Below are 16,733 nucleotides of genomic sequence, written 5' to 3' on the forward strand. Positions count from 1 at the left end.
TAGCCAGTAAACCAATCTCTTAAATGTATAACAATTGGAACACAAAATTTTGTATTTTTCTTGAGGATATCATGCAGGCTCTGGAGATTACCTACATTGACTACAAACTAATTATGTGACTTTGGACCAAGAACTTGAGTTTTCTATGGCTGGTCTCTCATTAATCAGACAGTAACAACACCTGTCTCATAGGCCTGTCGGGAGATGATACACATAAAGCACTTGGCCTGGTTCACAGGAAACACTCTGTAAATTGAAGTATCACTTCTCCTACTGCATGTCTCTTTCACTTTTGAGATTAATGCCTAACCACGTAGATGGTAGAGAACTATCGGAATTACTCTCTCAGTTTTCGCAGGTATGTATATAATCACTTCTCTGTTAGCCACAAAAATCATTTCATCCAAGCCATCAGCTTGAGCTTTGTGATGGAACTAGAACGTAAAAATGTCGGTGCACATTTGCATTTACAGTTGTAAATAACCAGACCAGTCACAGTATAGTAAAAGAAGGACTTTAGGTTTCTTTGGTGAAACAAAAGCAGGTATAAAAAGTTACAAAGGTTTTAGATTTTCATTCACAAAGAAAAAAAAAAAACAGTCATTCACATTTTACACTATACACGTTATTATATAAATACAGGAACTTATTATGTGCATTGTAATGAAGGTGAAACATTGAAACCTAAGATGTCAACACAGTATTGTTCTGTGCTCTGGAACACTCAGAGGTGGATTATACTTGGTGCAGCAACCAAGGGAACTTGCTCAAAGACGCTGAGGATGATGGGAGCCACTGTTGCTCCTTCCAAGCCAAAGGAGGTTTCATGAAAACGAATCCGTGTTGAGTTTGCTCTTTTTGCATTTTATTCGTTGTCTACTCTTCTCAAGGTTGTTCTAACTGAAACTGGGGAAAGACTCCTAAATGCTTTCTTTCCATTATAGGGTTTTCCTCAAATGGTAAGTGGATAATGACTCAAAGTCATCTTCAGCAGTCACTTTATTCAAATAAAGGGGAGAAAACACAGTAGGAAGAGATAGGGAGAAATGTCAACATGTACACTCCACCTAACAGGAAGAAATACCCACACTCCACGCGTAACTCCTTGCTCAGAACGGGCAAACACCATTTGCTGAAAGCTATACATTTTCCACTCTTCTCAGAATAAACACTGAATGCGTTCTATCCATCACATTATTTAATCAAGGACAAAATACCTAGATTATATGGTCCCAAACGGTGTAGGGGAAGCAAAAAGGCTAACACTGAAAAATAACTAGCATACTAGGTCAATTTTCAGGTTTGGGGGAAAATAACATCCAATAAATTAAATCAGTATGGCTTACTTCATTTATTTATGTATGCTTCACAGCTGCAGCATTCATACATGAACATTCAAAACTTTATAAAAGATTAAAATGGTTATATATACAAAATTTCTTTCTTTGACTGTGTGTGGTTGTTTTAACAATCCCCCACCCTCCAGAACCCTTAGGTCTATATCCACTTGAAATGTGTTGATCTGTAACCTTGCAAGTTAGTGTTATGAAAGCCATTAAAAAGGAGACCTGGTTGAGTTAATAATTAGCACTTTGACCCCTAAAAAAATGCTCCTGGTCCTAGAAAAGTCCTCCATTCAGGCCTTTCTTGGAAGTGAAGAGAAAGGAATGCAGCAAAGAAGAGTTCCACGGTGCAGTCCCTAGTTCTGCGGGGATCCTGTCAGCCAGGCTTCCGCGTCACATGGAAGCAAATCGCCCCTATGGCTGACGTGGCGCAGTGACCTATGAGACCTTGCGTTTTTGTTAAGCTGTCCAGAAAAAGCCGTCCTCAGTCTTGCTGACAAAGGCCAAGTGAAACCGTTTCCAGCCTAAACAAACTACAAAAAGCAGCCGAACCAATGATTAAAGACCTCTGAGGCTCCATAATCATCATTAAATACGCCCAAACTCTGTGTGACTTTTTATTTTATATACAGGATTAAAATCAACATTAAATCATCTTATTTACATTGCCATTGGTGCTGAAATGGAGCTTTTTAAATAGTACAGTAGGCTGGTATACATTATAAAATGCTCTGCACTGGAGGCAAATAGAAAACTAAAGAAATTAGATAGGCTGGAAACGGTGACTTTCTGCCCTCATTTTCTTTCATTTTGTTAGCTTTCCTTCTGAATGCCAATTCTTTCATTTAAAAACGTTTTGGGAGCACAGCAACCCCAAATGACTGGACGGTGGTCCAAAAATCCAAACCAACTGATAATACTTCTTGAGGTGATAGGAAAGGCACAGGAAGTTAGGACTTTGGCTGAAATGATGAAAACACATGTTCGCCATTTTAGGGATCAGCGCCTGGACTCCTGCCACCTCCGGCTCCAACGGTGATCATGTTTTGATGCATTTATTGAATTGTCCTTTGCTGATGAGGAATTTTTAAAGTATTTCTTAGAGTAAGTCCTTTGGTATGCAGACGCTACATGGAAGGAAAGAAAGAAAGAAAGAAAACACAACAATATTACTTGCTCCATACCCTAAACTACCAATACCGTAGTCGTAAAATGAGGGTGTCTAGTGGTTGTTATAGCACGGTTGTCCATTCTTTCTAAAGGACCACTTACGGTTCATGCAGGTAATTTTAGGCATAGCCCATCTTCCATTTCCTAGGCAACGGATAGTTGGAAGGTGGCGTTGAATGAAACCATCTTTGCAGTGATATCTAATCAGGGAGTTGATTTCATAACGAGGTTTCATCTTTCCAAAGGTCTTGGCGTTTTCTACAACAGGGGGCTGGCCGCAAGCAACTAAAGAAAAGTAAATTGGGTTATTGCCAAGTAATCTAAATATTTCTATGAGTATGAATCTTTATTTTTCTCCTCTTTCCCTTTCTCTTCTACCCAGACAAGTACCCTCATCAAAGGCAATCATTTAGAATTAAAAAACTGAAAATTTTCAAGAGAAATGCTAAATACTGAGGCTCTGGGCCAAGTTTAAATCTCAGATTATATCACCTTCAGTTGTGTTTTATTAAAGAACCTTTGGGCTAAATGATTATATATGCTTCTATTCATCTGGAAGGGTTACTTTTCTGAAAAATTCCAAATTAAAAATCACCTGTCTCATGCCAACATGGCTTTTTGGTATGGTCTCCAACAGCATCCTAAAGTTTGTATTTACTACCCATTTTGGAACAATAATGGATTTGTGAAAATTAACTATCACAGTCACATCCCTGAAAAAACTTATAATCTATAATAACACGTAGTTTTATAATATGGATAAATATGGACAAAACATGGATTCCTAAGCAGAAAGAAAAAATCTTTGGTTCCCTTTATGCTTATTTTCTCTGTCTTTTTTCTGCCTGGAAATAGGGGGACAGCATTCATGTCTCAGTTTTATAACTCACTTATAAATGTCAACTCTTCAGAAGGGTAAAATAAAGGTAAAACTTGGAATATATAACCATCATTCTAAATTTATAATGAAAAGTTCTGAATATCAACACATGTATCAAAGCAGAAATAACAAAAAAGAAACAGCAGTAAAAGAAACCTTGCAATTTTGAAATTCAAAAAGCTGGGAAAATTGATTCAACTGAATTTGTTTTTTCTTTTTCTTTTTTTTTTTTTAAATTTATTTGACAGAGAGAGAGAGCACAAATAGGCAGAAAGGCCGGCAGAGAGAAAGGGGGAAGCAGGCTCCCTGTTGAGCAGAGAGCCCGATATGGGGCTCGATCCCAGGACCCTGAGATCGTGACCTGAGCCAAAGGCAGAGGCCTCAACCCACTGAGCCACCCAGGTGCCCCAACTGAATTTGTTTTAAACTTACAGTTTTATTCAATATTAGTGCATTTGTTTTAAATGATACACTTCAATAATTAACTTTTATTAAGTTACTGTGTTTTGCTCTATGTCTCTAATAAAAAAAATATAACTTAACTTCAATATAATTTCCCTAAATAGCACTTCCTTTCCAGTTTACTTTGAGAATTCTGATATCACAAAGCCCATGTCATACGCTCTCAGGAAATAATGCAAGTCTTCTAAGGGAAAATGATTACCAGAAACCTTCATACCAAGATGTTTGGATGTCAGCATCCTAATATCAAAAAGTTTACAAACATTAAATTTATTTATATAGTCAGAAATCTGTTTACAACTATATTCTTTTGCAATGACAAATGTGGTTTCACTTAAATATTTTGTTCCTCTGATTTACTTCTCCCTGGCAGAGCAGCTTGGAACATATTGCCCTCATGACAAAGTTATCTTTAAGGAAACACAATCCAAGCGTATCTTTTTATTCACATAAGATACTGTCACTAGGATAGAATCTAAAAATAGATTATGATGTCATACTATCTATAACTAAGAAATTAAAAATATTTGTGTATATGAATATTTGATCTTCACAAATTCCTACAGGATAAACTGCAATGTTTGTAAAAATATGTTATTTTCAATTAGTAAACTACACTATGTATATGGATCAATGATAACTCCAATCTGGAATATCTATAGCCTATAACTGGTCAAGATACTAGCAAGCATCAGATAGAATGAAACCAAAGAGATACAAAAGGTTAAAACTACCAATTAGATAACTCATTTATACTTGATTCTGTGCTATGCCAACAAATTAAAAGTTGTCCTCATCAATGGATAGAGTTCTTCCAAAACTATATACGAAGACTTATGATAAAGCTAAAATAATTCAGTGAGTGCGGTATTGGGAAGGACAGGCAAATAGACCAGAAATAGATCCACATATATATGCTCAATACCTGACAGAAAAAACATGGCCTAAAAGTGGGGGAAAGGTAGTTTTTTCACCTGGACAACTGGATATTATTATGGATAAAAATGTCCTTGGTTTCCTACCTCAAAGTATATATGGGAAATGAATTCTAGAAGATTTAAATATAAGAATAAAGAAGGCAAAAACTATAAAACATTTATAAAACAACATAGAAGATCTTTCTGACTTTTGGGTAGGTAAAAATTTCTTAAGACACAAAAAGATTTGAACCATAAAGGAAACTGCAACAAAATGGAGAATCTGTTCATCAATAAATACCACAGGGTAAAAGTAAAAACAATGTACAAATTGTGAGAAGATATATACAACATATATAATTGTCAAAGGATTATTAACTAGAATATAAAAAGGATGATATGTGATATGTGATAAATCATCATATAAAAGAGAAGCAATCAATTTTTAAAAATAAGGAATGCACATGAACAGAAACTTCACAAAAGAGCTATAAATGAAAGACATGTAAGTATATTAAATGATATTCAGGGAAATGCATCCAAGAAAATGCAAAATAAATCACAAGAGATAACATTTTATACCCACTAGATTGGCAAAAATCTCCAAGTCCAATAATATCAAATGTTAGAAAAGATGTGGAGTAACAGGACCTCTCACATATGCTGGTGGGACTGCAAATTGGTACAACAACTTTGGAAAACAATCTGGCATTTTCTAGTAAATTTGATGGTACATATATCCCATGACTCAGCAATGCCACTCCTGGAAAAATACCCTACGAAAGCTCACAAAGGGCTCCGGGATCAAGTTCAAGAATGTGGATAGAAACAGTGCTCAGGGGTGCCTAGGTGGCTCAGTGGGTTAAAGCCTCTGCCTTCGGCTCAGGTCATGATCCCAGGGTCCTGGGATCAAGCCCCACGTCAGGCTCTCTGCTCAGTGGGGAGCCTGCTTCCCCCCCTCTCTCTCTGCCTGCCTCTCTGCCTACTTGTGATCTCCTTCTGTCAAATAAATAAATAAAATCTTAAGAAAAAAAAAAAAGAAATAGTGTTTATAGTAGCAAAAACACTCAAAATAACCCAGTGTCAACTGACAGGAGAAGTGGTAAATGAAGCATTATATAGTTAGTTATACATAAAATACTGTAAGCAGAAAAATAAAGAAATACAGCTAAATATATAAATATGGGTAAATCTCACAAATGATGCTGAAAAAAAAAAGCAATTCACAAAATACATATAGGATGATTCTACTTGAAATTCAAAAGTGTGCAAAACAAAACAATTTGTTATTTACAAATGCAAGTATGTGTGATAATACTAAAGAGAAAAGTGAGGGAATTAAGTCATTATCTATGGTTGGAATTGGAATGGGATTGTAAGGGACCTGCAGGGTGCTCCAAAGATGTGTGGACAGGATGCACAGTGTTCTTAAAAAATACACTTGGGGTGCCTGGGTGGCTCAGTGGGTTGAAGCCTCTGCCTACGGCTCAGGTCATGATCTCTGGGTCCTGGGATCGAGCCCCGCATCAGGCTCTCTGCTCAGCAGGTAGCCTGCTTCCCCATCTCTCTCTCTCTGCCTGACTCTCTGCCTACTTGTGATCTGTCAAATAAATAAGTAAAATCTTTAAAATAAATAAGTAAATAAAATAAAAAATACACACACACACACACATACACACACACACGCACTTTGAGAACAACTAGTATCTATTCAAGAACAAGACACCACTGAGAGATTCCTAGTACTGGGAGGTGAGGATGAAATTCCTGCACCACAGAGACCAAGACAGACTACATTAGCAGATAACAGAGGGGTTATACAGAGGGGTTAAATCACTCTGCTTTTCCCGCAGGACTGCGCAGCACCATGTACAGAGGTCTTTCCTGAGCCGCTGGTTCCCACAGTTGCAAAAAAGAACCCGTGGAAGATAATCAGCCTGCCCCAGCACTATGGGATTCTTTTTGGGAGCCCTACTCTGCTCTTGCACTGCAGGGCTTACAGGGGGATTTTTGGGGTCCAGCCACTGGGAATCCGACTGTGACTGTGAAGGGGGAGGGGCTTGAAATAACCAGCACTTATTAAACTTTGGCAGACTAAATTCATACCTGTTCTGCCTCAGTAATAGCCCCAGGCAGCAGTTTGGGTTACCTGCTGAGGCCAGGCAGAGGCACACTCTGATCATGGACCTTGGCTGGATACAGATCTGCCTCATTCAGATCCTCAAATGAGTTTTGCCAGGCTAGAGGCTGGCTTGCCCACATCCAGGCAAGGTGCTGAGTCACAGCCCCATGTTCTATGGAGAGTGTCTTCCAACTCCTCTGACCAGGAGGGCTGATGACAACTCCAAACAACCGAGTTTAAAAAAATGGACAAAGGGCCTGGAGAGACATTTCTCCAAAGATCTATGAAAAGCCAAGAGATCTGTGAAAAGATGCTCAACAGACTAGTCATGAGGGAAATGCAAATTAAAACCATAATGACATCACCTCACGCCTATTTGAATGGCTATCATCAAAAAGACAAGAGATAACATACTGGACAGGATACGGAGAAAAGGGAACCCTTGTGAGATTACAAATTGGTACAGGTACTAGGAAAGCAGGGAGGAGGTTTGTGGGATCCTCAAAAACTTAAAATAGAATTGCCATATATCCAGCAATTCTGCTTCTGGGAATATACACAAAAGTTACAAAAACACTAACACTAAAAGATATCTGCACCCACCATGTCTACTGCAGCATTATTTACACTAGCCAAGATGTGGAAACAACCTAAGTGTCCATCAATGGATGATGGGATAAAGAAGCTGTGGTAGATGTACATACATGTACAATAGAATATTATTCAGCCATAAAGACTGAGGAAATCATGCTATTTAGGACAACATGAATGGGCCTTGAGGGCATTACACTAAGGGAAGTATGTCAGACAGAGAAAGACAAATACTGTATGATCTCCCTTACATGTGGAAGCTAAAGCAAATCTAAAATCTAATTCTAAATATGTGGTTACCAGAGTTGGGGGTAGGAGGTGGGGGAATTGGAGGAAAGTGTCAAAAGGTACAAACTCCCAGTTGTAAGATAAATAAATAGTAAGGATTTAATGTAACGTGATGACTAACACTGCCGTATGGTACATAGGAAAGTGGATGAGAGTAAAGCCTGAGTTCTCATCACAAGCAGAAAAATTTTTCCCCCTTTACTCTTCTTCTTTTTCTTTTTCTTTTATCTACGTGAGAGGACAGATGTTAGCTGAACTGTGGTAATCATTTCATAATATATGTAAATCAAACCGTCACATGGTACGCCTTGAACTTATACAGTGATGTCTGTCAATTGCCTCTCAGTAAAACTAGGAAATATAATCCTCTTTACAGGTATTTAATTCAAGTAAAATTACTTGGTTCTGTATGTTTAAAGATGTCTAAGATCATCTAAAAGGAGAAATAAGTCTTTTATTAAAGTCTATAGACATTAATAAAATTCCCCAGAGTACTGATTAATAAAGAGTTAAGTCTCTATGACTAAAATGATAGTAGGATGATAAAATACAAGAATCATTTTTGTTTTGTTTTGTTTTCCCTTTAATGAAGTGGAGTCCCTATTTTACAAATCTCTTTCCCCCTCAGAAAATGCAAACCATAGTGCTGTTTTTGTGAAACATTTGTAGCTATAGGGCTGTGGTGGTCAACCTGGGGCAGTTCTTTTCCTCTCCCTCCCTCCCCAAAAATAGGTGGTAAAGTCTAGAGACACTGATGGTTATTACACAGCAAAGGAGGAGGGTCTGGAGGGGAGGAGACTGCTACTGGCATTCAGTGCACTGAGGGCAAAAATGCTGCAAAACCTTCCACAATGCACAGGACCGCCCCCACAACTAAGCATTATCTGGACCAAAAGTTGAACAGTGATGCTGTTGAGAAATCCTGCTTTAGGAAAAAATAACAGGGGAAATAGATGAACGCTCTCAGATCACAAAGGGAAAAGTATGACTCCAGGGAACATCTAGATATGGAAGAAGACAAACATGACATTCAGATTAAGGCGAACAGTTCATCAAAGACTTCTTAGACTAGGAACAGGGAAAACAGCAAACACTTGGTTTGCTATTTTCATGAGTCCCATGGGAAAAGTGCAGAAGTAATGCACATGGCCAAGGAAGCTGCTCATACAGAAAGAATATTCAGAGTTGGTTCTGCTTTAGGTAAGAGAAGAGCAGACAGAGTGACAAGCCGGTAGCTGAGTTTCATCCGAGCTCTGTGTATCTCAGTGTTTTCTTTCTTCTGATAGAATTTCTTACTATTAGAGTTGAAGTCTTTCCTAAAATATCTACAGAGTGTATATTTTTAGTTGATTATTTTTTATCCAAAGACAAAAAAATCGAATGGATTTCATTTTTTGCATTTGTATTCTTACTCAATGAAAAAGTCTGGGTAAAGTTATAGGCAAAATTTCATGTTCTAAGACCATTATCAATTGTAAGCAGGTTAAAAAAAAATGTGATGGAATTCCCATTTTTTAAATGAAGAAGTCTGGACAGTGTGCCTTAGAAATTCAAACATATTGGTCAATAATAAAGACTTTTTAAAAATCAGCATTTGTAATTTTATCTATTTAATGTCAACTGAGTAATTCTTATTACAGAACTTACATTTCAAGTGTTATTATTTTATCATACGTTGAAGGTATTCAGCCAGAGAGAGAGCAATGCTGTTTTGGGCTATTGTTTACACCCAAGGAACTCCTAAGGCAATGATGAAAAAATTCAAATGCCTGCCTAGAAAGACCAGGCACTTAAACCACAGTGAGGGAAGGAGCAAAGAGCTGGAAACTGTAGTCCCCACAGAAGGAGGATGGTGGTTTGGAGCACTCGTAAATTTGCACATGGACCAAATGGTGCCAGTTCTTATTTTTTTACAAAAGTAAAAGATCCAGATTATTTTATAATATATCCCCAATTTTTTTGTTGTCCTTTGTTTTTATTTAACAGAGAGAGAGAGATCACAAGTAGGCAGAGAGGCAGGCAGAGAGGGGGGGGGCAGGAAGCAGGCTCCCTGCTGAGCAGAGCCATCCCAGGACCCTGAGATCATGACCTGAGCCGAAGGCAGATGGTTTAACCCACTGGGCCACCCAAGTGCCTCAATATATCCCAATTTTTAAATGTTGACAACTAATTTTTCTTAATGTTCTCATCAGAATAAGCAGGTAGATAGTCTCTTGGACAGCACTTTGTTTTTCTGAGAGATATTGCCAGGTAGGTTTTTTTTAAAAAAATATAAACGCTACATTGTTATCTTAGCATCTCGCATCTGAAGTAAAGACATTACTGAAAATAAACTTTTCAAATGTACTGGAAGAGTGGAATATTCCAGAGGCAGCAAGAGGCGCCGTGCATGATATCCAGTTCGTGTCTTGAAGTGATGAAGGTTATTCTTCCTGAATTCACTTGATAACTAAAATGCAGATCAAGTTCTTTATTAATTAATCATTACCTGTTCCTTTTTTGCAGGTATAGGTGAGATGATAATTGCAGGGAACATCATTCCACTGGCCGTTCTCATGCCAGATGATTACGACACAATCTTCTCCAGCAGAGAAGAAGCTGTCTGGCTGGTTGGGCCTCCAGTTCTCATATTGCTGTGAAAATGGAGGAAGAACAGAACTAACTACTTGATAGTTAAAAAGTAGCAAATGATAAGACTGACAGAGACATGACATCACAACAGAATTAGAAAGACTCAACTTTTAAACTACCTAACTGAAATTATTTTAATGGTAAAGAAAAAGACTTCTATGCTCCAAGTGGAAAACATCTCTATCTCATTCTCTCTTCAACAAATACGTAATTTCTTTTTCCTTTGACAGTAAGATAGGTCTGAGGAATTTTGTTCTGGTTATCTTAGATGTTTAAATATATAATCAATGCTTGACTTTAGAAATGTAATCATATTATTATTAGATGTAACAATATTAATGGAAGTGGAAATAGAAAAAATCCATCACTCGTCCCTCTGTCATGCTTTCTCTCGGGCCTTATGCACAGATATAATTTTATGTAGTTGTGATTATAGTGTAATAGGATTTTTATTCTTCCTTTTACATCTTTATCACTGTAAAATATATTATATGTTATTTAATGTTATTGTTTTAATCTAACAATGAATTAAAAAACTGTATTTGGAAAGATAAAGTCAGAGAAGAAAGAACTGTATGTAAGGGTAAGGCAATTGTTTCCAATTCAGGGCATGTCAAAAAACCAAACAACCAAACAAAACAAACAAACAAACAAAAAAAGCACAATGGCTACTTTTATGTCTTTTAAAAATGTATAATAAATAGATTAGAGAATATCAATATTTTTTTCTTTCTTCTCAGAAAAACAAATAGCTTTTAAGACCATTAAGTATGGTAAAAACCTTGATCTTTGATAAAATAATTTGTGAGAAGATCTAAAGTTTGAAAGCTTCCAGATTAAGAGACCTACTTTTCCGTCAATTTCTTTGCCTCCCTTTGCTTTAAAATCCTCCTTAATCATGCCAAAATTAAGATAGGAGATAAGAGATTCCTGCTATGTAAAAAAGAATCTTTGGGAAGTAATAAAATTGGAAAGAACCAAGATAAGCTTAATAAAGTTACTGTGGTGTTTTAATTTTTGTTTTGTATTTTTGTGGGTTTTTTGGTTTGTTTGTTTTTACCAAAACACAGAATGAAGGGTGTTTTTATTTTTCTGGTGAAAATCCATGAATATTATGGACTGAAATCCAATTCTAGTAGCCTGAATGGTACCACTGAGTTGGCCTTGGAAAGGTTGTTCACAGGACCAAAGCGTCTTTGACTGGCAGGTCACCCTGCGACCAGGAACTGACATTTGCTCTAAAATGGGTTTCCAATTATTTCTCCATTTTCTTCTCTTTGCTAACTGACCTCCCTTTTCATCCCTCACCCTCCACCTATGTTTGTTTTTGTTTGTTCTTTCTGCTATTCTTTTAAAATAGATAATAAACAAGAAAATGGGAAAAGAAAGAGATATAAGTCATATTCAGCCTATTGCTGGTCTATATAACTAAGCGGCCTTTAGCAGATAAATTAAAGCAGGATCAAAATAAAAATTCTTACACTAAATGAAATTAATAAATAAAGGAAAAGGAATGCCTTGAAACTAACAAAGATCTGTATTTAATACTTTCTAATGGCCAAAGGTTCCAGAGTTCCTGAGATACTTACGGATTTTGGAGCTCAATAATTTCTAGGTAACTTTCTAACTAATCTCTTACATGAAACAAGTAAAAATCCTCAGAGTTGGAACATTTTTGAAGATCTCAATAGAATGTGCAAACTATGCAATGCTCCCTGCTTCCTTGTCCCTACCCACACTGCTCATGTCTCTTCCTTGCTTTGTCTTCATAACAACTATTAACTTCTCATGTCCCATATAAATTATGCATTGTATTGTTTTCTCCTTAGTAGAATGTAAGCTCATTGAAGACATGAATTTAGGATGCCTGGGTGGCTCAGTGGGTTAAAGCCTCTGTCTTTGGTTCAGGTCATGATCTCAGGGTCCTGGGATCAAGCCCCGCATTGGGCTCTCTGTTTGCCAAGGAGCTGCTTCCTCCTCTTTCTCTCTGCCTGTCTCTCTGCCTACTTGTGATCTCTGTCTGTCAAATAAATACATAAAAATGTTTAAAAAAAAAAAAAAGACAGGAATTTGGGGTTCTTCTGTTTACTACTGTATCCTTAGTGCTGGGAATTATGCCTGCACACACTGGTACTGTTTAATAAATAATTTGATATTTAGGAATAATGAACAACAGCGTGTGTTGCCTTCTTCCTTATTCATATCAACTTCTAATTGAAGATGTTGCTTGCGGCTACCAAATGCTGGGCGAGACAGGCAATACCATTCAGGAAAACAGTTGGTAATACATATCAAGAGCCTCAAAAAGTTCCAACACTTAGACCCCCTAATTCCACTTCTAAAATTCTATCCTAAAAAGTAATCAGAGGTGTGAACAATAGTTTATCCAAAATGTTATTTATACTAGCAGTAAATGGGTAAAAATCTATAGAGTGAATATGTATTCAATAAATTATGGTCAGACAAGTAATATGTTATGTAGCCATTAAATTACTTGTCCGTGAAAAATAAATAAGGAGACAGAAAATATTAAAAGATGTGTTAAGTTAAAGTTAAAAAGCAAAATACTAAAAATACACAATGATCCAAATTTTACAGGTACTCTCAGATATATGTGTGTATATGTGTGTATATGTGTGTGTGCATGCATGCACCCATGTGCATGTCTGTGAAAGACCAAAAGGAAATGCAGCAAAATGTGACAAAGTTTATTTCTGAGTTATATGAGACAGAGATAATATTTTATTCCATATATTCTTATACATTTTTCACTTCCCTAGAGTGAGCATAAATTATTTTTCGAATCGGTAAAAGTGAACATTGTAAAATGATCTATACAGCAATCAGAAAGAACTTGTAAAATTCTTAGCTAAACTTATTCTGATCTAACCTCAACAAATATCACTTCAAGTTACCAGTTACTTGACAGCCATGGATTTTGCAGCTGACATTTCCTCCTGATCTGAACAATGATCGTCTCATTTCACACTGAAATGAGATTCAGATTCCATGCCACTGAAGTGATTCTCAGGGCTTAAGCTGCCCAGACTTGGACCTCTGGTAAAAGATTTAATTGTTTTTGGTAGGAATTACATTTGGCTTGCAACAGTGATTTAAAACCTGTGTTCTGTGTCATTGCTTGGGCAGAACTGTGGCTTAATGGTGCAGGACCAAACTTTGGGTCTGTGGTTTTTACAAGAATGTCTGATACCCACAGGCATGTCACACTATTACCTCATATCTGATAGCTCCATTGTGCAGATTTATTTTGGCTAGGATGCTTTGATTTTGCTCCATGTTATTGCCTAACTAACTTAGTAAAGGAAACTTCACTTTTCTGAATAACTTTCTTTGTTTCTCCCTGAATTCTTTATAGCTTTATTTTTAATGTCACTTGCAGGGGAAAGGGTATAAAAAATAATTTGTTGACTTCAGGTTTAATAATGTATTTTTTTCACTAAAGTTAAATGTTAGATAGAGATCTCTGCTCAGGAAATCAATTCTGAGTTATAAGAATGTAATAGAGCCTCTCTCATATAGGCAGTGTCTTATACATACAGAAACGTAGATTCCTGGAATGAGCAGAGAAAAATACCCCACTCCCATCTTGATGTATTTTCTCTTCATTTGGAATTCTAAGCAGACATCCTGCGTGATCTTCCCTAAATCAACTCTACTCTAGGGCTGGATGGGCAAACTAAGAGTTATTCCAAAAAAGCCAGCATGGTTTGCAGAGAATTCATTTTAACACCATCAACAAAAACAAATGCTGATCAGACCTCTGAATGTCTGTCTGTGTCTCAGAGACTCGTGTGCCCCAACCCAAACCCCAAACTCTCATTGCCTTGCCAAGAAAGCAGAATTAGATGAAGACTATATCTGAAAAGAGAACCCTAAATTACTTTGCATTTTCATTCTCTTCTATGGTAAAGAAAATCACGAAAGAGAACCCTAAATTACTTTGCATTTTCATTCTCTTCTATGGTAAAGAAAATCACGACGTAAGACTCAAGTAGTTGAATAGAAGAAGCCTCCTCAAGATAGAAAGATTTCTACATTGTCTATAACAAACTTGTATATTATTTTGTATCAGTATGAAATTGCTTCATGTTGTCTATTGTATGACAAAGAGTTCCAGTTAAATGACTCTTCTCTGTATCTGTAGAAAACAAAAGTGCCAAAAAAGACAACTATTTCAATTAAATCAAATTTAATAACTTTTCAGTTATTGCTTTCTCTTTCTTTTTCCCCCAAATGGGTTCAAACAAGTCAACTGCCAAAAGCATAAAATGATTCAAAAAATCCTGGCCACAATCCAACAGCAAAGCATGGTTCTCTCACAAGAAAATTGTCTCCACAAACCAGAGAACTCATTTTGAATCAGTCCTGATATCAAGAAGAAAAACTCAGAAGAGACCGAAATTATTCACCAAAATCTATCAAACTTTATAGATGTTTAGCTTACGTTGTTCCAAATAATCTGTATTTTATTGTAAAAAATTTGTTTCTGTCTCACCTTAACATAAAACCAAAGAATTAACCTGTAAGTCCTCTGGAGCACGCAAGAATTCCCTGTCTGCCAAAACTCTTCGCTCTCAGCAAGTGACCTCAATTTCACAGACCTACAAGGGACCTGACTCATTCTTCTCAAGCAGCATGGCTGAAGAGATATTTTCTCTTCCCAGCGCTTTGCAAGTCTCCAGCTTGATTCCATAAACACACCAAGAAGGATCAAGTGTGTGTGTGTGCTTGGGGGTAGAGGTGGGGTCTCTGCTTTGGAAAGTTATTAGCAACCTACTCAAATTAGATAGGGTTGACATCCTTTCAAGGTGAATCTCTGGTTATATAGTGTCTAAGAGTCCCAACTATCATTCAGAGATACCGGACACACTTTTTATCTTTAAAATACACACCACGTGGCCATGATCAATGGCCCTAAAATCTCAGCAGATAACTGGTATCACAGGCATGAACAAAACAAATTGATGATAAAAATGTAATGAGACTAAATTGACCTTTTCCTTATGTGGAGATGGATAACTGCTTTTTTTTTTCTGAGGTTAAAAAAACATTATTTCAGAAATATACAAGATTTAGAAATAAACCAGGTCCTTTGCTTTGCTTTAGAAAAGGAGTTTCTTGGGTTCAGCTTTGAGCATGGCTCTCAGTTAAAGAAAAGAAACAAGATATCCAGTATTAATCAGTTACTGCTGGGACAGTCACAACCCAGCTGGTCCTTTACTTGATACATATATAAGCAAATCCATTTAGGTGGAAAAATGCTAACAATGAGGTGGTGAAAAGGAAAGATGGGAGCAAGGGAGGTTCTTGAAACACAGACCGACTTAGCCTTATCCCTCCATGCAACATTCCCAATAGTATGTTTGGAAAAAACAAGTTTTTTTAAAAAAACATCTTTCCAAGAGAGTGTCAATTCAAAAACCAAAACTTTGAAGGTACAAGGTCATTTTCAACCTCTAGTGGAGAAAGAATCCCAGAAACACTGAACTCTTATTTTTAATGTTAATTTTAAATCCCTTCTATCAGCATCTTAAAGAAGTTTTCAAAGCAACTGGTCCTATTAAAACTTCATTGATAATTAACTCTTCTCCATATCTGACCCATTTCAAATTCTTTTCACTGAGTTTTATGATTTCTTAACTTGGACAAATAACTATAAGGAATGATCAGTGGCACTATTATTTCTCCTAAAAAGTTAGATACTCTTTAGAATTTTTTGATTTCCTCTTTACTAAAAAGAAAGCAGAATTTTCACAGATACTAAATAAAATTGAAGTTCATCTTTTTGTGAAAAAAAAAAAAAAAGGTGAGATTTTACCACTATCAGTCACAAACACAGAAATACAGATACACACAGACACACAGACCCCTACAAATACAGTACTTCTTGACACTAGAGAAGAATTATCTAGGATAATTAAAAAGGCCTCCTATTTCCACAGAACTATGTGGCAGATAGGTTCCATCATAAATACAATACAGAAGATCCAACATGTTTAAATTGATAGAGGAATAAATAGCAATAGACCTCTTGAGGTGCTAAAATCAAGCTATCTACTAGAAAGACATGAGAGGTAATTGAAGAATTCCTACACACTAGTAAACAACTGAGTACGGTTCAAGTTTGAACCTGAGAAAGAAGTACAAATTATTTCATATTGTGGATCTTTAGGGTCTCTTGTTATAACTGAAACTGCAAATCTTGAATCTGCAGCCACCAAGGACCCACACTCTATTTGTCTATCTATCTATATATCAACCTATCATCTACTTATTTATCATCCACCTATCCACATATTTAGCTATAC

At 36.6% G+C, this 16,733-nt stretch overlaps 1 protein-coding gene across 4 annotated transcripts in view; it reads right to left on the minus strand.

Moving 5' to 3' along the window:
* Window positions 1–503: 503 nt before the first annotated feature.
* VCAN (versican) overlaps window positions 504–16,733 on the minus strand; it is a 139,608-nt gene continuing 123,378 nt past the window's right edge. For all 4 annotated transcript variants that reach the window (XM_044266110.1, XM_044266088.1, XM_044266107.1 and 1 more), the window contains 3 exons: window positions 10,262–10,406; window positions 2,616–2,798; window positions 504–2,470 (listed from right to left, as the gene is read on the minus strand). In XM_044266110.1, coding sequence (XP_044122045.1) covers window positions 2,343–2,470; window positions 2,616–2,798; window positions 10,262–10,406 — 456 coding nt within the window. In that variant the 3' untranslated portion in view covers window positions 504–2,342. The remainder of the gene's footprint in view (window positions 2,471–2,615; window positions 2,799–10,261; window positions 10,407–16,733) is intronic.

This window comes from Neovison vison, chromosome 1, assembly GCF_020171115.1.
Source record: "Neovison vison isolate M4711 chromosome 1, ASM_NN_V1, whole genome shotgun sequence".
NCBI classification, from domain to species: Eukaryota; Metazoa; Chordata; class Mammalia; order Carnivora; family Mustelidae; genus Neogale; species Neogale vison.